The sequence below is a fragment of the Salvelinus sp. IW2-2015 genome, linkage group LG15 (assembly GCF_002910315.2).
Source record: "Salvelinus sp. IW2-2015 linkage group LG15, ASM291031v2, whole genome shotgun sequence".
NCBI lineage: Eukaryota > Metazoa > Chordata > Actinopteri > Salmoniformes > Salmonidae > Salvelinus > Salvelinus sp. IW2-2015.
In genome coordinates this window covers 20,199,568-20,221,772 of record NC_036855.1, presented here as the reverse complement: position 1 = coordinate 20,221,772, position 22,205 = coordinate 20,199,568, and the positions used below count along the sequence as shown (strand labels likewise).

General features: G+C 44.3%; 1 protein-coding gene across 3 annotated transcripts in view; it reads left to right on the top strand.

The window, feature by feature from the left end:
* Positions 1–22,205, top strand: part of gapvd1 (GTPase activating protein and VPS9 domains 1) — a 41,541-nt gene that overhangs the window by 383 nt on the left and 18,953 nt on the right. Inside the window, exons 2-9 of one of the 3 annotated variants that reach the window (XM_024003112.3) lie at positions 6,882–7,093; positions 7,582–7,849; positions 8,065–8,640; positions 8,785–8,868; positions 8,996–9,130; positions 9,747–9,936; positions 10,570–10,644; positions 18,093–18,247. In XM_024003112.3, the coding sequence (XP_023858880.1) occupies positions 6,912–7,093; positions 7,582–7,849; positions 8,065–8,640; positions 8,785–8,868; positions 8,996–9,130; positions 9,747–9,936; positions 10,570–10,644; positions 18,093–18,247 (1,665 nt within the window). In that variant the 5' untranslated portion in view covers positions 6,882–6,911. Of the gene's footprint in view, positions 1–6,881; positions 7,094–7,581; positions 7,850–8,064; positions 8,641–8,784; positions 8,869–8,995; positions 9,131–9,746; positions 9,937–10,569; positions 10,645–18,089; positions 18,248–22,205 lie in introns of all 3 variants that reach the window. The other 2 variants (XM_024003114.3, XM_024003113.3) reach the window with 2 other exon arrangements.

The following is a 22,205-nucleotide window of genomic DNA, read 5'->3' as shown; positions in this document are numbered from 1 at the left end:
CGTAACTCGATGTTTGGCTAGTACAGTACTACCAACATTTAAGGTTAGCAAACTTACGTTAGATCGCTAACGTTAGTTACCGTAACTAGATAARGTTAGCTAACTATCGTTGGTGATAGCTAGCGCGTTAGCCATTCTCTCTTCGATGGCTTGATATTTTGTTAGTTTAGGATATAACGTTAATAATTAGATAGCAAGCATTGGATAGGTAGGTAGCTATCTCACTACTAAGGTTTGCCAGCATCATGATAGCAAACTAGTTGTTTACAACTAACGTTAAGTAGGTGGTACGGTCGGGCTGTTGTAAACAACTACTATAGCTTGCTATCATAATGCTTGCAAACCTTAGCAGTGAGATGCTAACAAACAAACCAAAAATTCCGCAAGATGTCGACTGTGCTGCAACAGAGTGAACAAGCTAGGGCCTTAACAAATCATAGGACTGGCTAGTTTATAACTACCTCAATGTCAGTTATCATAGATTTTTACATAATAAATTCTGAAGTGGTCTGTAGTTACTATTTTCCAAGTTAAGGGTGACAAAGAGGGGCTGTTATATGGTTCTGGGCTGCTGGGCAACTGCAGTTTTATCTCTCTAAAGACAGCTGCGTGGCTGGCAAACGGTGGTCACCCCTTTCATTAAACACCCGATCCCCTAGTTAGGTGCACAGTTGAGCCCCACCCACTGCAGGGGCCATGACTTTAGTGCAGTATGATGAACGATAGAAAAAGGCATGTGTGTATCAAGAGGGGCTCAGTCTTTTTTTTAAACAGGATGGTCACTATTTATGTTGATTCAGGGATGCACTTGACATTTTGATTAGGTTCATTGTTTGAGGCAAAACACACATACACCTCAATCCCTGCAAATTAGAAGTGTGCTCCTAGCTTCTTTAATTTATTCTTGAATTATAGTGATCTATCAGAAATTGGATATAATTCTGGTTCCATTGAATCTCAACTGCCTCTGCCCATGCACTACTAGTTGTGTGTGTTCGGCAAGGTCAGAAGTTAGGAAGTTGAATACTCCAGAGGATGTTGTGTTGAAGTGCACTGTCAGGCTTTGTCTTCCTGGCAGGCTTCATTTTGAACTACATTTTGCAAAATACAATTTGTAGTATATGTCAGTAAAGGTGTTGATTTAGGCCTATATCATTTCTCCTTTTCCTATATTTGGACGCTACTCCTTTGCTCCCACCTTTGAACTTGAAGTCTCTAAATATTTCCTGCCAGCACTGCTCTTACCTACAGAATGCCCCCCTTTGGTTATGGTGTTTGTAAGAGGAAGCATTTACTAATTTGTCATCTCTGGGCTCAGATAGCCTAACTTAAGTTTCTAGGCATTTATGACACTACTGCACTGGATTATTCTGAACATGGTTGTGTAAGCAGAAGAGCTAGCCAAGCATCGAAATTACTCTCAAAGTGAAACTACTCACTGAAAACATCAATTGGGCTTGTAATGCCACACAGCATATTCTCCCCCAACATTGCCCCTCTATGGCCAGGGAGACACCAGTGTCAGTGTGATTCCCTCTACCTCTCCATCCCAGAATCAATAATCTGAACATAAACATGCTAAGCCTCCTCAGGGTACAGCAGTTGAGTATATTGTGTGTACGGCACATGTACTGTTAAACAGGGACATGTGCAGGAGGCTTTGCTCAATAATGAAAGTTGTTGTAGGACAGGCCTAGGCCTACTAGATGTGACAGACAACCTCTGTGGGGAACGAGTGAAAGAGTGCTGTATGCCTGAGCTTTTGTGATGTAGCCATTTTTATCAGATCTATGTTCTGACTGAAGTACACTCTCAGCTACCCTGCTCACCCTGGTTTTAATTTCATATTTTTAGTTTCCTAATCATCTAAAACAGAATATCTGACTATCCTATGTTGTCAATTGAATATGGGGAGTGGTGGGCCCAGATTGCTGGAATAGGCTAGGTAGAGTTTTGCTATGTCTCTGGTGTGTGAGCTCATTCTGAGAGGAGGTGATTGTAGGGAGGAGCAGTGTGCACCCCAAGGCATTCCACACAGGAGCTGGTAAATGTCTGCAGTCCAATGGAAGAAGGCCTGACGAGTTTCAAAGGGAGATGCTGCGGCTCAGCAGTGGTGTGGTGGGGACCATAGATTATGGTTTACTGGAGTTGTTAACTTACTCATGCAAACAGTCCTACTTGATCTGATGTGGAGGGGAAGTGAGAAGGGGACTTTGGCTGTGTTTCGAGTGCCTTTAGAAAGCGCATTGTTCTCTTGGCCTGTGTTGTATGTTCAACTGAGGGGATGTTTGGGTTGTGTTCTAAACACCACGACTCTACATCACTGGTTCAGGTGCTGTTATGGTGTTTTGATCAGATGAATGGTGTGCTTCCTTGTTCTGAGCCTAAGGATCATGTACAGAGTAGAGGTCGACCGATTATGATTTTTCAATGCTGATACCAATTATTGGAGGACCAAAAAAAGCAGATTTTAATTTATTTAAAAAAAACATTTTTATTTATTTGTAATAATGACAATTACAACAATACTGAAGGAACACTTATTTTAACTTTAATATAATACATCAATAAAATCAATTTAGCCTCAAATAAATAATGAAACATGTTCAATTTGGTTTAAATAATGCAAAGTGTTGGAGAAGAAAGTAAAAGTGCAATATGTGCCATGTAAGAAAGCTAACGTTTAAGTTCCTTGCTCAGAACATGAGAACATATGAAAGCTGGTAGTTCCTTTTAACATGAGTCTTCAATATTCCCAGGTAAGAAGTTTTAGGTTGTAGTTATTATAGGAATTATAGGACTATTTCTCTCTATACGATTTGTATTTCATATACCTTTGACTATTGGATGTTCTTATAGGCACTTTAGTATTGCCAGTGTAACAGTATAGCTTCCATCCCTCTCCTCGCTGCTACTTGGGCTCAAACCAGGAACACATCGACAACAACCACCCTCGAAGCAGCATTACCCATGCAGAGCAAGGGGAACGACTACTCCAAGTCTCAGAGCGAGTGACGTTTGAAACGCTATTAGCGCGCACCCCGCTAACTAGCTAGCCATTTCACATCGGTTACACCAGCCTAATCTCGGGAGTTGATAGGCTTGAAGTCATTAACAGCGCAATGCTTGAAGCATTGCGAAGAGCTGCTGGCAAAACGCATGAAAGTGCTCGTAAGCACGAGCCTGCTGGTGCCTACCATCGCTCAGTCAGACTGCTCTATCAAATCATAAACTTAATTATAACATAATAACACACAGAAATACGAGCCTTAGGTCATTAATATGGTCGAATCCGGAAACTTTAATCTCAAAAACAAAACGTTTATTCTTTCAGTGAAATACGGAACCGTTACGTATTTTATCTAACGGGTGGCATCCATAAGTCTAAATATTCCTGTTACATTGCACAACCTTCAATGTTATGTCATAATTACGTAAAATTCAGGCAAATTAGTTCGCGACGAGCCAGGCTMCCCAAACTGTTGCATATGCTCTGACTCTGCGACTAATGAACGCAAGAGAAGTGACACAATTTCACCTGGTTAATATTGCCTGCTAACCTGGATTTCTTTTAGCCTAATATGCAGGTTTAAAAATGTATATTGATTTTAAGAAAGGCATTGATGTTTATGGTTAGGTACATGTTGGAGCAACGACAGTCCTTTTTCGCGAATGAGCACTGCATTGATTATATGCAACYCAGGACATGCTAGATAAACTAGTAATATCATCAACCATGTGTAGTTATAACTAGTGATTATGATTGATTGTTTTTTATAAGATAAGTTTAATGCTAGCTAGCAACTTACCTTGGCTTCTTACTGCATTCGCGTAACAGGCGGGCTCCTCGTGAGGCAGGTGGTTAGAGCGTTGGACTAGTTAACCGTAAGGTTGCAAGATTGAATCCCTGAGCTGACAAGGTAAAAATCTGTCATTCTGCCCCTGAACAAGGCAGTTAACCCAGTGTTCCTAGACCGTCATTGAAAATAAGAATGTGTTCTTAACTGACTTGCCTAGTTAAATAAAGGTGGGGGAAAAAAATCGGCGCCCAAAATTACCGATTTCCGATTGTTATGAAAACTTGAAATCGGCCCTAATTAATCGGCCATTTCGATTAATCGGTTGACCTCTAGTACAGAGGGTTGGGGTGGCTTTGGACTGAGAATTCTATTTCTAGCCTACCTGTAGCTACAGTTATTCTGTCTCACACATTCCAACCTGCGCCTTTCCCCACCACCTACAGTGTTTTCTTCTGCTTTCGAGTTCCCCTTTTCCATTACTTAGTCATTGGGTACAGTGCATTCGGGAAGTATTCAGACCCCTTGACTTTTTCCACATTCTGTTACGTTACAGCCTTACTCTAAAATGGATAAAATATTTTTTTCTCATCAATCTACACACACAACCCTATAATGACGAAGGGAAAACAGGTTTTTCGATTTTTTTGCACATTTATTTAAATAGGAATACCTTATTTACATAACTATTCAGACCCTTTGCTATGCGACTTGAAATTGAGCTCAAGTGCGTACTGTTTCCATTGATCGTCCTTGATGTTTCTACAACTTGATTGGAGTCCACCTGTGGTGAATTCAATTGATTGGACATGATTTGGACAGTCACACACACCTGTCTATATAAGGTCCCACAGTTGTAAAAACCAAGCCATGAGGTCGAAGGAATTGTCCGTAGAGCTCCGATACATGATTGTGTCGAGGCACCGATGTGTGGAAAGTTACCAAATAATTTCTACAGCTTTGAAGCTCCCCATGAACACAGTAGTCTCCATCATTCTTAAATGGAAGAAGTTTGGAACCACCAAGACACTTCCTAGAGATGGCCGCCTGGTCAAACTGAGCAGTCTGGAGAGAAGGGCCTGACCAAGAACACAATGGTCACTCTGACAGAGCTCCAGAGTTCCTCTGTGGAGATGGGAGAACCTTCCAGAAGGTCAACCATCTCTGCAGCACTCCACTAATCAGGCCTTTGTGGTAGAGTAGCCAGACGGGAGCCACTCCTCAGTAAAAGCCTCATGACTGCCCGAGTTTGCCAAAAGGCACCTAAAGGACTGACCATGAGAAACAAGATTCTCTGGTCTGCTGAAATCAGGATTGAACACTCTGGTTTGAACACTCTGGTCTGAATACCAAGTGTCAAGTCTGGAGGAAATCTGGCACCATCCCTACAGTGAAGCGTGGTGGTGGCAGCAGCATCGTGATGTCGGGTTGATTTTCAGCGGCAGGGACTAGGAGACTAGTCAGGATCGAGGGAAAGATGAACGGAGCAAAGTACAGAGAGATCTTTGATGAAAACCTACTCCAGAGCGTTCAGGACATCAGACTGGGACGACGGTTCACCTTCCAACAGGATAATGACCCTAAGCACGCAGCCAAGACAACACAGTAGTGGCTTTGGGACAAGTCTCTGAATGTCCTTGAGAGGCCCAGCCAGAGCCCGGACTTGAACCCGATCGAACATCCCTGGAAAGACCTGAAAATAGCTGTGCGGCAATGCTCCCCATCCAACCTGACAGAGAAGATCTGCAGAGAAGAATGTGAGAAACTCCCCAAATACAGGTGTGCCCAGCTTGTAGCGTCATTCTCGAGGTTGTAATCGCTGCCAAACGTGCTTCAACAAAGTACTGAGTAAAGGGTCTGAATGCTTATGGAAATGTGATATTACAGATTCTTATTTTGAATACATTTAGATTAAGGCTGTAACGTAACAGTGTGGAAAAAGTCAAGGGTTCTGAATACTTTACAAATGCACTGTAGGTCTACTCAACAAATCTCTAACGCAGAAATGGCTTTACTACCAGTACCAGGCCGCAGTTCCTACAGTACCGCCTGTCTGTCGGCCCTAGGCCTATACCCTTTCTCTTCCCCGCAGGACTATGACAAATGTAGTTATCTCTCGAGTATACAGCACATGCATCATCTCATGGGCAAGTATACTAGTCGTTCAATAATCTATTGATTAACCTTATATACATTTGACAGAATTTGATTTAGCAGAGATCCCACAGTGTTCATGTTTCCAGAAAACTCCACAGTTGCCTGTCCATCATTGGATTTAGCATACTAAAGAAACACAGACTGCCTTGTGTATTACCCATGATGATAACCTTGCTTATTTGACATGTTTTTAAAAATGCTTCTAAGCCTCTACACAATATTTATGTCTCAAACCACATTAATTGATTCTGTTTAATAGTATCAAGCATTTGCACTTGTATGTTACTAGCTAGCAGGCTGTGTCCTCTGATAGCCGTAGCCTTCTGTCTGAGGCAGGGTTCTCTGGGCCGCTTTCACGGGCCTCACAGCCTTACAATCTTGTCTGTTTTCCTCGGGAGCAGCCATCCACAAAGCCTTTTGTGTCATAGAATGCTCCAGGAAATCATTTAAATTTAATGTGTTCTGTCTGGTTTGTGTATTTGTGTGAAGAAAAAGGGATTTGCATATTCTTTTGTGCTGTGAATAATACTACCAGACGCTTGTGTGTGCGAGAGTAGGAGTTTTCAATTCTTTAAAGGCCGTCCCAGTATGGGGCCAGCTGCTGAAGCTGGCTTGAAGCCCTCTTTCCCCCCCACCCCTCTTCTCTCTTTGCTGTCATTCTCAGCCAATGGAAGTAGTGTTTCTACCTTCTCTTGACTACTGACAATCCAATTCCTCTGTCCGTGTGTGAGCTAGGATTCTGCCAGCTATGCACCCACAGGAAATGGGTTCTTTCCTGCTCTTCATCTGAATTCCTCTCAGATATAGAAATGGTACATTGTCCACACTTATAAATTACTCAAACTGCCCTGTATGTTGCTCTGTCCTGAATGTCTAGGACTCATTCTCCCAGTGTGACTGATCCCTCTCTTCTTTACTCTTCTGCAGTCCTTTGCCTCTCTGCGTGAGCTGGTAAAGATGAAGCCAGACATCCACACTCTGGCCCATCACCTGAAGCAGGAGCGGCTGTATGTGGCCTCAGAGAAGCAGCTGATCCAGCGGCTCAATGGGGACGTGCTGAAGACTGCTGAGAGGCTGTACCGTGCTGCCTGGATCACCAAGCAGCAGAGGATCAACCTCGACCGGCTCATCCTCACCAGGTCAGCATGGTGCCCTCACAGCTACTGTTACACCAGTGCACTTCATTGACATGGATCCCAGTGTAGAATAGAAACTGTTCTAATAGGAACTCTCAATTAATGGGCAATTTAAATTGTCCTGCATTTTAAATTGTACAGCAATGTGTGACCACCGAGTGACCTTTTAATGAACTAGTAATTTAGTAGTCCTGAAGTAGGATTCCACAGTGTTAACTGTCTTATCTTCCTGATGTGATCATCTTGTTTATGGTAGATCCTGCCAAATACAAACATGGTGCAAGCCAGACCCAGCTGAGTATTATTTAGTTTAGCAGGTCAAAAGGGAAATTGCAAGGAATAAGAGGAGTCCTGTGGTCAGCAAGAATATCATACAATTACATGTCACTCCAACCACTAATCAACAGCCCATTGTGGCCCACTGTTGCCTAATTCCAGCTCCTGGTTTGTGGAGCCTTCTGCTCTTGTAATTAAATCTCTCTTTCCTACAGTGCTGAGGCTTCCCCGGCCGAATGCTGCCAGCATGCCAAAGTGCTGGAGGACACACAGTTCCTGGATGGTTACAAGACTCTGGGCTTCCAGGAGAGCATCTACGGGGAGTTCCTGGGKCGGGTGCGGGAGAATCCCCGGCTGGTGGCCTCCTGCCTGGTGGCTGGGGAGAGGCTGAACCAGGAGCACACACAGGGGGTCATTTACACTGTTTTCACCTCACTCTATGGCAACTGTATCATGCAGGAGGATGAGAGCTACCTCTTGCAGGTGAGCAGCCCAGARCTCTTCTGATTTATACACTTACACTATAAACATACTAGTCACACACAGCCAATAGTCAGTTGCACTCACAAAGTCCACAGCAGCCACATGTTACTAATACTATTACATATCCCCATAGGCAGTGTGATCAGGCAGTTATTTTTTAACCTCTGCACTGCTAAAACTGATGGTAACAGTGCTGCTGTTTCTATAAATTCCAGGTCCTGCGATACTTGGTGGAGTTTGAGCTAAAGGAGAGCGACAACCCTCGGCGGCTGCTGCGGCGAGGCACGTGCGCCTTCAGCATCCTCTTCAAGCTCTTCTCTGAGGGGCTGTACTCCGCCAAGCTCTTCCTCACCGCCACCCTCCACGAGCCCATCATGCAGCTGCTGGTGGAGGACGAGGACCACCTGGAGACYGACCCCTCCAAGGTGACAGAGCGCTTCACGCCGGCGCAGCAGGAGCGCCTGTTTGGGGAGAAGGGCTCGGAGGGCTACAGGCAGAAGGTGGCTTCTGCTGTGGAGGCCAATGAGGCCAAGCTGGTGACCCTGGTCAACAAGTTCATTGGCTACCTGAAGCAGAACACCTACTGCTTCCCCCACAACCTGCGCTGGATTGTGTCTCAGATGTACAAGACGCTGTCGTGTGTGGAGAGGCTAGAGGTGGGCGAGGTGCGGACCATGTGCACGGACCTGCTGCTCACCTGCTTCATCTGCCCAGCCATAGTCAACCCTGAGCAGTATGGCATAATCTCAGATGCCCCTATCAACGAGGTGGCTCGCTTCAACCTCATGCAGGTCAGTGGAGGAGCCAACAGACTCATACARRCARACTACTCTTATATTGACAGCTTAGAGTACAAATCCTGTTTTAACTGTTAGATTATAAGACAAAATATTGTTACCTTTGTATATATTCTAATCATTATCTTTGTCCTTTAGGTAGGGCAGCTTCTTCAACAGTTGGCAATGGCTGACGGTGATGGAGACCCCAGGAGGAAAAACAGTTTGGCCAAGTTCGATAAGGTAATATCTTCAAACACACATCTTAATATGGAACCAGTTTGCCCATGGGGTAGCTTTTATTACATTCTGAATACATGTTTTGCTTCTTGCCGTATTATTGAAGTTGACTGTCTGGTTGTCACCTCAGAGCTGCGTAGCTGCCTTCTTGGATGTGGTAATCGGAGGGAGAGCTGTGGAGACGCCGCCCATGTCCTCCTTGAACCTACTTGAAGGCCTCAGCAGGACTGTGGCGTACATGACACACAGTCAGCTGCTCTGCCTGGTACACTGCTGATCTGACTGTTTCAGTCTGAATGTTATATAGTTAGCCTAGCCTAAGAATTGTATACACCCATGTTTTATACAGGCAACCGTAGAGATTCCTATGTTACAGAACATTTACATGACATGCCCAAACTTGTCAGACTAGAAAGAGACATTTCACACAGGTTGTTGAGAGTGCTGTTATGTTTTAAGGACTGGTCTTATGGTTACAAAATTCTGGTAACTATCCCAGGTTCTCCAGAAATCCTGTTTGTAAAATTCCAGGAATCAGGAGGGAATAAGCAGGAACCCTAACTGGGATGTACCATACTCAAGTATACAAAGTGGTCTCACATATTCTTGGAGTTACAGTACAGTGTCTCCTCCCTTAGCTACCTTTCCTTATAACAGTGTGATAATCAACAATTACTCTAGCTGTATTCTGCACAGTAGCATGTCTCAAGCTCCACTTTTAGTTTCATTGTAAAGCAGAGCCCTGTACTTATCACCTGTGGCATAAGTTCTCCACCAGCTTAGCTATTCATGCATTATTAAAAACATCATAATTAGGTTCCACATAGAGACTAGGATGTGAGAGTATATTAAATTAAGTAAATTAATCGTATGTTGTTCAGGTGGACTTTGTACGGAGTGTGATGGCAGGGGACCACCTCCGGGAGGAGGAGCACATACTCCTGGAGACCCTAATGGCCAACGTGCCGCAGTCCCGCACAGTGAAGAGCAACAGTCTGGAGCTCACCCCCTCCAACACCCCCCAGCTTTCCCCAACCACCACCCCCGCCAACAAGAAGAACAGGAACTTAGGTACCTACCTACCTCAGCTATTGTTACTGTACATGTGCAGCCACTGGCTCTCTTACAGATAGAATTACATACTGCTTAATGATGTACGGTGTTCATCTCCAGTACTTGTCATTCCCATTATAGGATGTCTTTTCAATAGTGTATTTTGCTGTAACTGATGGCACCAGTTGGAGTTCAGTTTGAATTTACACAGAAACCAGCCTTGCTGTATTTATGTACTAACTATAGGTTGTTTCATTCATGGTAATAAATAACCAGGTTGCTGGAGTTGTAATGGCTGCCTTAGAAATCCCCTGTTATGTAGGAAGCTAATGAGGTTCTGGGACTGTTCTACAGGTAATTAGCAGCTTCTAGATTGGAGCTCAATTCCAGAAATGACAACCAATTAAATGACCAAATATAAATGAACCCTTTTTAATTGGTATGGATGGAGAAATGTATACCTTCCTCCATTAGAAATACATTCATTAAATGTGAGGGCACAACATCCTCTGCCATGAAATAAGCCGCTTCAAGCTGCCCTAAAATATGAACCATTGTCAGATTTTATACTGTTGCTTCTAAATATTTGCCCTGTATACTCTTTCACCCTCAACCTTCTTCCTTCCTCCTTTGCTGCCTATGAACGATCAGGACAACAGTTAGCAACGTCCTGGGACTCCACAACCACCACCCTGTCTGCACACATTCCATTAGTTACCCCTTTTGGTGGGTAGCCTGGCAGCCCTGTGAGGCTGACTAGAACTAAAGTGTGTGTTTGTACCACTGCCAGTCATGTATCGCTGCCAGTCAAAAACATACAGTAACAGCCATGCTTATAGCCATGTAGCTGCAGTCCCACTGCTTCACCACCAGATAGAGCTAGATATGCTCTTGTCCATGTTGTTTTGACCATGCCTGCTTCGCCCTGTGCTTTCGTCTTGTTAACGTCGTTTATACCCGGTTGTCTGCTGAATGTTTTCAGACACATGCTTTTGGCTAAAGAGATATTGAAGTTGCTGATGTTGGGATCGTGCATCCCTCTGTTTGAAAGTATTGTACCATAACCATTCTGTTTACATCTGGCCCTTCCTTGGACACTGTTAACAAACATCCAAATGAGCTTCAATGCCATACAACACTCCTTCCGTGGCCTCCAACTGCTCTTAAATCCTAGTAAAACTAAATGCATGCTCTTCAATCGATTGCTGCCCGCCCACCTAGCAAAAAGTATTTGATCCCCTGCTGATTTTGTACGTTTGCCCACTGACAAAGAAATGATCAGTCTAAGTTTAATGGTAGGTTTATTTGAACAGTGAGACAGAATAACAACAAAAAAATCCAGAATAACAACAAAAAAATCCATAAAAACGCATATCAAAAATGTTATAAATTGATTTGCATTTTAATGAGGGAAATAAGTATTTGACCCCTCTGCAAAACATGACTTAGTACTTGGTGGGAAAACCCTAGTTGGCAATCAGAGGTCAGACGTTTCTTGTAGTTGGCCACCAGGTTTGCACACATCTCAGGAGGGATTTTGTCCCACTCCTCTTTGCAGATCTTCTCCAAGTCATTAAGGTTTCGAGGCTGACGTTTGGCAACTCYAACCTTCAGCTTCCTCCACAGATTTCCTATGGGATTATGGTCTGGAGACTGGCTAGGCCACTCCAGGACCTTAATGTGCTTCTTCTTGAGCCACTCCTTTGTTGCCTTGGCTGTGTGTTTTGGGTCATTGTCATGCTGGAATACCCATCCACGACCCATTTTCAATGCCCTGGCTGAGGGAAGGAGGTTCTCACCCAAGATTTGACGGTACATGGCCCCGTCCATCGTCCCTTTGATGCGGTGAAGTTGTCCTTGTTAACTCGAAATGACACAACGACAGGTTCCAGTTTAACAAAGTTTACTCGACTATATGAACACACTACAAGGTAGCCATTACACTCAAGGCTAGGTCCAACAACGACAAGACCCTCCTGCGCATGCGCACTCTTGACTGAGTGATAGCCCCGTAATAACAGAAATATAGGGATACTTAAAACATGAACTTAACAATCTCCCTTTTCTTTAAAGACAAAAAAKKCCATCAACAACATAATTAAATGTCCAAGTATTATTCAAGATCCCCATTTACAAATGGGTTGTGTGACAGTTTTTATTTGTATTACTCAAGCTGCCACTTTCATTACTGAGAGCCTGTAGGAGCGAGAGCCTGTAGGAGCACAAGACCGGATGCTACCTTTTTAGTCAGACAGTCAGCAAGCTGTTCCTTTGTGGTCGACCACAGAATCCGCTGGATTCTCTGTGCTTGAATAAGTTCCTTGATGCTGCTAATCTCAAAGTCTTTTCTCTGTGACAGACTTGGTTGACTTCACCGCATCAACTAATGAGTAGTTGTCAGTGACACAAACTACAGGTAGGAAGTGCCATTTTGTCCCACCAGTGATAACCTAGCGAGGCATCACTGAAGACAACTAGTTTCAAAGAGTCATCTTTTCCAACATGCTGAAACTTTAAAGTCACTTGTTGTGATTTCAGTTTACGAACAACTTTGTTTGCCTCATGAATGGTTTGTACAGTGGCGTGTTTTGTGTTAGATGCCAAGTTGCAACCATCAAACCAGGTCTACTCTGTCTCGCAGCCCATAAAATTTGTCCTATCTTTGACCTCAATTGACCAGCTTCAATTCCACATAGGGCAATTCCTTTGTACGGCTCTTGAAGAATCCATGTGGATGGGTTGAAGATTCTTGATATAGCTCTCCTGTTGCATCAGTATTTTTCCATCAACTGTAATAAACTCTATGCCAACATAACAAATGATCATGCTCCTCACGGCCAACCTAGAAAACAGCTTTGAGGTGTGGAATCACAGTTGAAGCAAAGGTCTGTGAGCCACCCCAGATAAAGTCATCAACATGACAGGCAAGTACTCCAGTCACATTGCAGTCTTGATCYAGCCAATYGAAGACTGCAGGATCCACTTGTGACATTTTTCCACCTGTATTCAGCATTGTTGCCTTGACTTTGTTGTACCAGTAGAGGGATCCATCTGCCAGTCCATACACACACTTTTTTAGTTTCCACAGTGTTCCTTCACTTTTAGCTTCGGGCGGAGGTCGGATGTGAATGTCCCTTGACAGCTCTGTTCCCTGCAAAAATCCATATTTGATGTCTATGGAATTAAGTTTCCATTTTTTCTGGCAGATCACTGACATCAGCAATCTGAGTGACTCTGAGGCGCATGTCGGTGAGTCTTTTGGGAGTTCTTTAGCAGCCAGCCCCTCAACCTCTAGCCACTAGACGTGCTTTGGGCACTATTCCAGTTAAGGATTCTTTAAGGGTACACACCCACCTTGTTGATACGCACTTTTGGCCAATGTCTTTGACTTCCTCAAACACTCCATTTTTCCTCCAATTACTGAGCTCATCTAGCTTAGCTGAYTCAAATGACACGTCCTTTGTTTGAAGTACATCATCATTTTGAATGTCATTCTGTTTTTCTTGATTTTCCATTGATTTAATTCTGATATTATCTACAAGTGACAGGTCAGCTGACCCTGTTGTACCAGAAAGTGTAGCTGGTTCAGAGTACTGCAAGTTGTACCAGTTCTTATGTTTTACTTTTCCTGCTCGTCCAATGACGGTTGCTGTATGTGGAATACCACTTTCTCTGTCCATGTATTTAACAGTTTGTCCTGTTTTCAGATTGGAACAACCATGTTCTCTTAATAACACATGGCTGTTGTTGAATGTTTTCCTCATTTGAACCCTCAACAGTATTACCTGTGGCATGGTTGAAGGTCTCTGCTCCATTTCCTGTTTCAGTTTCAGTGTCCATATCATTGGATGACACATCTGGTAGGCTTGTGTCTGTTACTGTGTCCTTTTTGTCATTTTCATTAGGAGACTGATTCTCAGCTACAGCCCCTCTATCTTGTTGATCATTTACTTTCCGCAATCTTGAGTGATGCACCCTGACAATCATGCCTTCGTGCCTCACAAATATCACCACACCATCTTGACCAATGACTACTCCCGGTCCTTTCCACTCTTGACAGTCAACTCGTTTGTAGTACACTTTGTTTCCAGTTTCGTACTTCTCATCATCATTATTCCCTGAACTGCTGAGTAACTTCTGAAGTCTGTCAACTGTCATGTCCAAACTGTTTGTAAAGCTTTTGCAATACTTTGTGTTTTTCTTTAGTGCTCATGTTCTCTGTGACTGTCAGAATCTCCATGTGCTCTGTGTCCAGTCAGAATCTTATTTTTGCATGGACTCTGTGAGATGTCTTTGTCTAAATGTTTACACAATAGTGGCCAGAGGTAGTAAGTTCAAGAGTCACTGGTTGTTTAAACATCACTGCCTTGTCATTTTTTTATGTCTAGTATGTTATGTTTATGTCTTTATGTTTATGTTCTGCCTTCTTGAGGGAAGCTTTGCTTAATAGTAAGGGGATATCTGTAGGGACCACCTCTGTTTCAATGTGACACTTAGTCTGACCAATTTTTGCTGGTATCTTATACTCTTGGTAGAATGGACAATTCTCCCATCTCCAATTGAAAGCTCTTTTGCTTGGTGTGTCAATCATTATTTTGTACTTCTTTCATATTTAGTTCACTGACATATAGTATAGCCATTTTGCACCACACACTGTCCGTGTACATCAGTATCAATCACAGCAGATCCTAAGGATTCAACTATAAAAATCTCAGTATCAGATTCATTTGAAAACAGTGTAATGTTACACTGCTCTATCTCTGTGTTTACATTTTCCTCTGTTTTAACTGTGTTATTTTTATGAGGACAGTCTTTAACCCAATGGTAAGTGCTTTGACAAATTGCACATTTCGATCTTCCATATGTGTCCAGTGGATTTGTGCCGGGAATGGCGCCCTCTTCTGGTTGTCTTGAGAACGTGACTTGTTGGCGCCTTTTCTGTGCTGCTCGGTGTAATATGCTGCGTCACTCACTTGCATTCCATCTGTTATTGGCGCGACAGACGTCTTCTCACCAAATATTCTTTTAGTGCCGACTTCATAGATGCAAAAGTCAGCACAGTACAAGCAGTCAAAGCCAACTGTTTTCCCAACAATCTAGACAAGCAGTGTCTAGCAACTTGAACCCTAACACTGCATCTGGGAGAACCATGTCGTACTTGCGCATTCTATGTGTACCTCTGTTCGAAATCTGATGTAGTCCGCCATTGCAACCGAAATATCTCTCGTAACACTGTCAAAGTTTGAATATGCTCGTAGGCACGGTCTTTCTCTTTAAGAAATCCAGAATCCAGTGCTGTGATAAGTTCCCATACCGTCATCCTTGTTCAAATCCTAACGGATATTTCCAGTGCTGTATCTCTCGCTCTTCCCTCGAGCGATAATACCACCGCAAGTGCTTGCTTTTTCGCGTCCAGATTAGTACGCGTGTCCAGATTCCCAGTTCATTTTTCCAACTTTCGTACGACCTCTTCTCGTCGAAGCGAGGTGGCACGTTGTAGTTAGAAGCCATCCTCTGCTACCAATGTTAACTCGAATGACACAACGACAAGGTTCCAGTTTAACAAAGTTTACTCGACTATATGCAACACTACAAGGTAGCCATTACACTCAAGGCTAGGTCCAACAACGACAAGACCTCCTGCGCATGCGCACTCTTGACTGAGTGATAGCCCCGTAATAACAGAAATATAGGAAACTTAAAACATGAACTTAAACAGTCCTGTCCCCTTAGCAGAAAAACACCCCCAAAGCATAATGTTTCCACCTCCATGTTTGACGGTGGGGATGGTGTTCTTGGAGTCATAGGCAGCATTCCTCCTCCAAACACAGCGAGTTGAGTTGATGCCAAAGAGCTCAATTTTGGTCTCATCTGACCACAACACTTTCACCCAGTTGTCCTCTGAATCATTCAGATGTTCATTGGCAAACRTCAGACGGMCATGTATATGTGCTTTCTTGAGCYGYGGGACCTTGCGGGCGCTGCAGGATTTCAGTCCTTCACGGCGTAGTGTGTTACCAATTGTTTTCTTGGTGACTATGGTCCCAGCTGCCTTGAGATCATTGACAAGATCCGTTCTCATGATCATTGCAACTCCACGAGGTGAGATCTTGCATGGAGCCCCAGGCCCAGGCCGAGGGAGATTGACAGTTCTTTTGTGTTTCTTCCATCTGCGAATAATCGCACCAACTGTTGTCACCTTCTCACCAAGCTGCTTGGCGATGGTCTTGTAGCTCATTCCAGCCTTGTGTAGGTCTACAATCTTGTCCCTGACATCATTGGAGAACTCTTTGGTCTTGGCCATGGTGGAGAGTTTGGAATCTGATTGATTGCTTCTGTGGACAGTTGTCTATTTATACAGGTAACAAGCTGAGATTAGGAGCACTCCCTTTAAGAGTGTGCTCCTAATCTCAGCTCGTTACCTGTATAAAAGACACCTGGGAGCCAGAAATCTTTCTGATTGAGAGGGGGTCAAATACTTATTTCTCTCATTAAAATGCAAATCCATTTAACATTTTTGACATGCGTTTTTCTGTATTTTTTTGTTATTTTGTCTCTCACTTATAGTTATTGTTATAGTTGTCTCTCACCTACCATTAAAATTATAGACTGATAATTTCTTTGTCAGTGGGCAAATGTACAAAATCAGCAGGGGATCAAATATTTTTTTCCCTCACTGTAGGTGTCTGGTTAGACTAAACTCTCCTTCTAGACTCACATTAAGCATCTCCAATCCAAAATTAAATCTAGAATCAGCTTCCTATTTTGCAAACAAATCCTCCTTCACTCATGCTGCCAAACATACCCTCGTAAAACTGACTAGCCCCCAGCACTCTACTCAGACTACATCTAGTTTGCTATCACAGTGCCATCGGTTTTGTCACCAAAGCCCCATATACTACCCTCCACTGCGACCTGTATGCTCTACTTGGCTGTACCTCGCTACATATTCGTCGCCAAACCCACTGGCTCCAGGTCATCTATAAGTCTTTGCTAGGTAAAGCCCCACCTTATTTCAGCTCACTGGTCACCATAGCAACACCCACCCGTAGCACGCGCTCCAGCAGGTATATTTCACTGGTCATCCTCAAAGTCAACATCTACTTCGGCCGCCTTTCCTTCCAGTTCTCTGCTGCCAATGACTTTAACGAATTGCAAAAATCACTGAAGCTGGAGACTTATCTCCCTCTCTAACTGTAAGCATCAGCTGTCAGAGCAGCTCACTGCGCCTGTACACAGCACATCTGTAAATACTGTCTCCAGGTCATCTTTTGTTGCTCTTTTGCACTCCAGTATCTCTGCTTGCACATCATCTGCACATCTATCACTTCAGTGTTAATGCTAAATTGTAATTATTTCCCCACTATGGCTTATTTATTGCCTTACCTCCCTAACCTTACTTAATTTGCACACACTGTACATAGTTTTTAAAAATTGTGTTATTGACTGTTCGTTTGTTTATCACGTGTTGTTTTTGTCACTGTTTTGCTTTATCTTGGCCAGGTCGCAGTTGTAAATGAGAACTTGTTCTCAACTGGCCTACCTGGTTAAGTAAAGATTAAATAAAAAACCATACAGAGCACAATGTAGGAACAGATTGTCATCCTGTAGAAATCCATCAGGTCGGTCATTAGAATGGTATGCATGCCATGTGCAGATTGTGATGAGTGTGGCTGCTTCATTGTATTTGGCATGCACTTGTGATTTGTGAACCTGATTGGATGCAGTCATTGACCTATATTACACTGCACGGGTTATACAGCACAGGTTATCTAAGCAGGGCCTAGCAAAATATTCAGTCTCTATTAGGAGAGATTCATTGATTTAATGATTAAATGTGAGATATTCATGAGTCCAATATTTCTGTTCACTGCAATACTTCTTTCACAATGCAAAACTGAAAGGTTGGGAGCAACTAACAGGMAATCTAACTAGCAAAGCAGTCTGTATGTAGTTGTGTGTAGGTAGGTGAGTCTGTACGTTCGGTTGTTTTATAGATAGTATATTGCCTACTTTTTGCTTTTGTTATAATTGAAACCGATCCCAGTCTTTTGCGCACTCTTGAATTTCTGTTAATGAGTGAATATTACAGAGTAACTCCTTGTCCCCTGCTAACCCTGAATCTCTGTTATTTAGTTAGCCTCATCTCGTCTGTCTTCCTGCTCCCCCAGCAGCCTCCCGCAGTCGCAGCCGTACTGAGCTGGCCCAGCAGGAGGAAGCAGAGGCCAGCTCCATGGAATCCCTGCAGGAGGTGATGCCAGAAGAGGTCCTGGTGATCTCACTAGGAAGCAGCCCGCAGACCATCCCCGGCATGATGTCAGAGAATGAGGTAACTAAGGAGCCTGGATCATGAAGATTAGTTCATTATGGAGATTTTTTTTATTTGTATTTATTCACCTTTTTACCAGGTAGGCTAGTTGAGAACAAGTCATTGCAACTGCGACCTGGCCAAGATAAGCATAGCAGTGTGAACAGACAACACAGAGTTACAACTGGGTAAACATAAACAAGTCATAACATGGTAGAAAAAAGAGAATCTATATACAATGTGTCAAAAGGCATGAGGTAGGCAATAAATCGAATAATTACAATTTAGCAGATTAACACTGGGTGATAAATCATCAGATGATCATGTGCAAGAAGAGATACTGGTGTGCAAAAGAGCAGAAAAGTAAATAAATAAAAGCAGTATGGGGGTGAGGTAGGTAAATTGGGTGGGTAGTTTACAGATGGACTATGTACAGCTGCAGCGATCGGTTAGCTGCTCGGATAGCAGATCTTTAAAGTGTTGAGGGAGATAAAAGTCTCCAACTTCAGAGATTTTTGCAATTCGTTCCAGTCGCAGGCAGCAGAGAACTGGAAGGAAAGGCGTCCAAATGAGTTTTGGCTTTAGGATGATCAGTGAGATACACCTGCTGGAGCGCGTGTGTCGGGTGGGTGTAGCCATCGTGACCAGTGAACTGAGATAAGGCGGCACTTTACCTAGCATAGCCTTGTAGATGACCTGGAGCAGTGGGTCTGACGACGAACATGTAGCGAGGGCCAGCCGACTAGGGCATACAGGTCGCAGTGGTGGGTCGTATAAAGGTGCTTTAGTCAAAACGAATGGCACTGTGTAAACTGCATCCAGTTTGCTGAGTAGAGTATTGGAAGCTATTTTGTAGATGACATCGCCGAAGTCGAGGATCGGTAGGATAGTCAGTTTTATCAGGGTAAGTTTGGCGCGTGAGTGAAGGAGGCTTTGTTGCGGAATAGAAAGCCGTTCTTGATTTGATTTTGGATTGGAGATGTTTGATATGAGTCTGGAAGGAGAGTTTGCAGTCTAGCCAGACACCTAGGTACTTATAGATGTCCACATATTCTAGGTCGGAACCGTCCAGGGTGGTGATGTCGTCGGGCGTGCGGGTGCAGGCAGCGAACGTTGAAAAGCATGCATTTGGTTTTACTAGCGTTTAAGAGCAGTTGGAGGCCACGGAAGAGTGTTGTATGGCATTGAAGCTCGTTTGGAGGTTAGATAGCACAGTGTCCAAGGAAGGGCCGGAAGTATATAGAATGGTGTCGTCTGCGTAGAGGTGGATCAGGGAATCGCCGCAGCAAGAGCAACATCATTGATGTATACAGAGAAAAAGAGTCGGCCCGAGAATTGAACCCTGTGGTACCCCATAGAGACTGCCAGGAGACGGGACAACATGCCTCCGATTTGACACACTGAACTCTGTCTGCAAAGTAGTTGGTGAACCAGGCAAGGCAGTCATTAGAAAAACCGAGGCTACTGAGTCTGCCGATAAGAATATGGTGATTGACAGAGTCGAAAGCCTTGGCAGGTCGATGAAGACGGCTGCACAGTAATGTCTTTTATCGATGGCGGTTATGATATCGTTTAGTACTTGAGCGTGGCTGAGGTGCACCCATGACCGGCTCGGAAACCGGATTGCACAGCGGAGAAGGTACGGTGGGATTCGAGATGGTCAGTGATCTGTTTGTTGACTTGGCTTTCGAAGACCTTAGATAGGCAGGGCGGGATGGATATAGGTCTGTAACAGTTTGGGTCCAGGGTGTCTCCCCTTTGAAGAGGGGGATGACCGTGGCAGCTTTCCAATCCTTGGGTTCTCAGATGATACGAAGGAGAGGTTGAACAGGCTGGTGATAGGGGGTGCGACAATGGCGGCGGACAGTTTCAGAAATAGGGGGTCCAGATTGTCAATCCCAGCTGATTTTTATGGGTCCAGGTTTTCCAGCTCTTTCAGACATCTGCTATCTGGATTTGGGTAAAGGAGAGCGGGAGGCTTGGGCGAGTAGCAGCGGGGGGGGGGCGGGGCTGTTGGCCAAGGTTGGAGTCGCCAGGAGGAAGGCATGGCCAGCCATTGAGAAATGCTTGTTGAAGTTCTCGATTATCATGGATTTATCGGTGGTGACCGTGTTACCTAGCCTCAGTGCAGTGGGCAGCTGGGAGGAGGTGCTCTTGTTCTCCATGGACTTTACAGTATCCCAGACTTTTGGAGTTAGAGCTACAGGTGCGAATTTCTGCTTGAAAAAGCTGGCCTTTGCTTTCCTGACTGACTGCGTGTATTGGTTCCTGACTTCCCTGAACAGTTGCATATCGCGGGGGCTCTTCGATGCTATTGCAGTTCGCCACAGGATGTTTTTGTGCTGGTCGAGGGCAGTCAGGTCTGGAGTGAACAAGGTATATCTGTTCTGGTTCTGCATTTTTTGAACGGAGCATGCTTGTCTAATATGGTGAGGAAGTAACATTTAAAGAATGACCAGGCATCCTCAACTGACGGATGGGTCAATATTCCTTCCAGGGTACCCGGGCCAGGTGCATTAGAAAGGCCTGCTCGCAGAAGTGTTTTAGGGAGCGTTTGAAGTGATGAGGGGTGGTCGTTTGACCGCGGCCCCGTGGCGGATACAGCAATGAGGGAGTGATCGCTGAGATCTTGATTGAAACAGACAGAGAGTGTGTATTTGGAGGCAGGTTGCGGATAATGTCTATTAGGGTGCCCATGTTTCGGATTTTAGGGTTGTACCTGGTGGGTTCCTTGATGATTTGTGTGAGATTGAGGCAGTCAAGCTTGGATTGTAGGACTGCGGGGTGTTAGCATATCCCAGTTTAGGTCACCTAACAGAACAAACTCTGAGCTAGATGGAGCGATCAATTCACAGATGGTGTCCAGGGCACAGCTGGGAGCTGAGGGGGGTCGGTAGCAGGCGGCAACAGTGGAGAGACTTATTTCTGGAGAGATTCATTTTTAAAATTAGAAGTTCGAACTGTTTGGGCATAGACCTGGAAAGTATGACAAACTTTGCAGGCTATCTCTGCAGTAGATTGCAACTCCTCCCCTTTGGCAGTTCTATCTTGACGGAAAGTGTTTATAGTTGGGTATGGAAATCTCAGAATTTTTGGTGGCCTTCCTAAGCCAGGATTCGACACGGCAAGGACATCAGGGTTGGCAGAGTGTGCTAAAGCGGTGAGTAAGGCAAACTTAGGGAGGAGGCTTCTGATGTTGACATGCATGAGGCAAGGCTTTTTCGATCACAGAAGTCAACAAATGAGGGTGACTGGGACATGCAGGGCCTGGGTTTACCTACCATCACCCGAGGAAAGAGGAGTAGTAGGATGAGGGTGCGGCTAAAGGCTATCAAAACTGGTCCCTAGAGCGTTGGGGACAAAGAATAAAAGGAGCAGATTTATGGGCGTGGTAGATAGATTCTGGGCATAATGTGCAGACGGGTATGGTGGGGCGCGGGTATAGCGGAGGCAAGCCCAGGCACTGGGTGATGATAAGAGAGGTTGTATCTCTGGACATGCTGGTCTCAATGGGTGAGGTCACGCATGTGTGGGGGGTGGAACAAAGGAGGTATCAGAGGTATGGAGAGTGGAACTACAGGGTCCATTGCAAACCAAAACAATGATAATGATAACTAGCCTGAACAACAGTATGCAGGCATATTGATATTTGAAGAGGACATACAATAAGATAAAGTGATTGCAGGTCTTGATTGGGAGAGCTAGCTAAAACAACAGGTAAGATAACAGCAGCACAATAACAGGGTGCTAGTCTAACACAGCAACAACAGGTAAAAATGGCGACGACTAGGCAGAGAGGGTCGGATTAACTACACACAGATCCTGAGTTAAAGCACAGAGCCGACAGATAAAACACAAATAAACAGAATGGAGTACCGTGAATTAATGGACAGTCAAGCATGCATCAGCTATGTAGCCAAGTGATCATAGTGTCCAGGGGGCAGCCGTAGATGGAGCAGGGAGGCCTCCACTAAGCTAG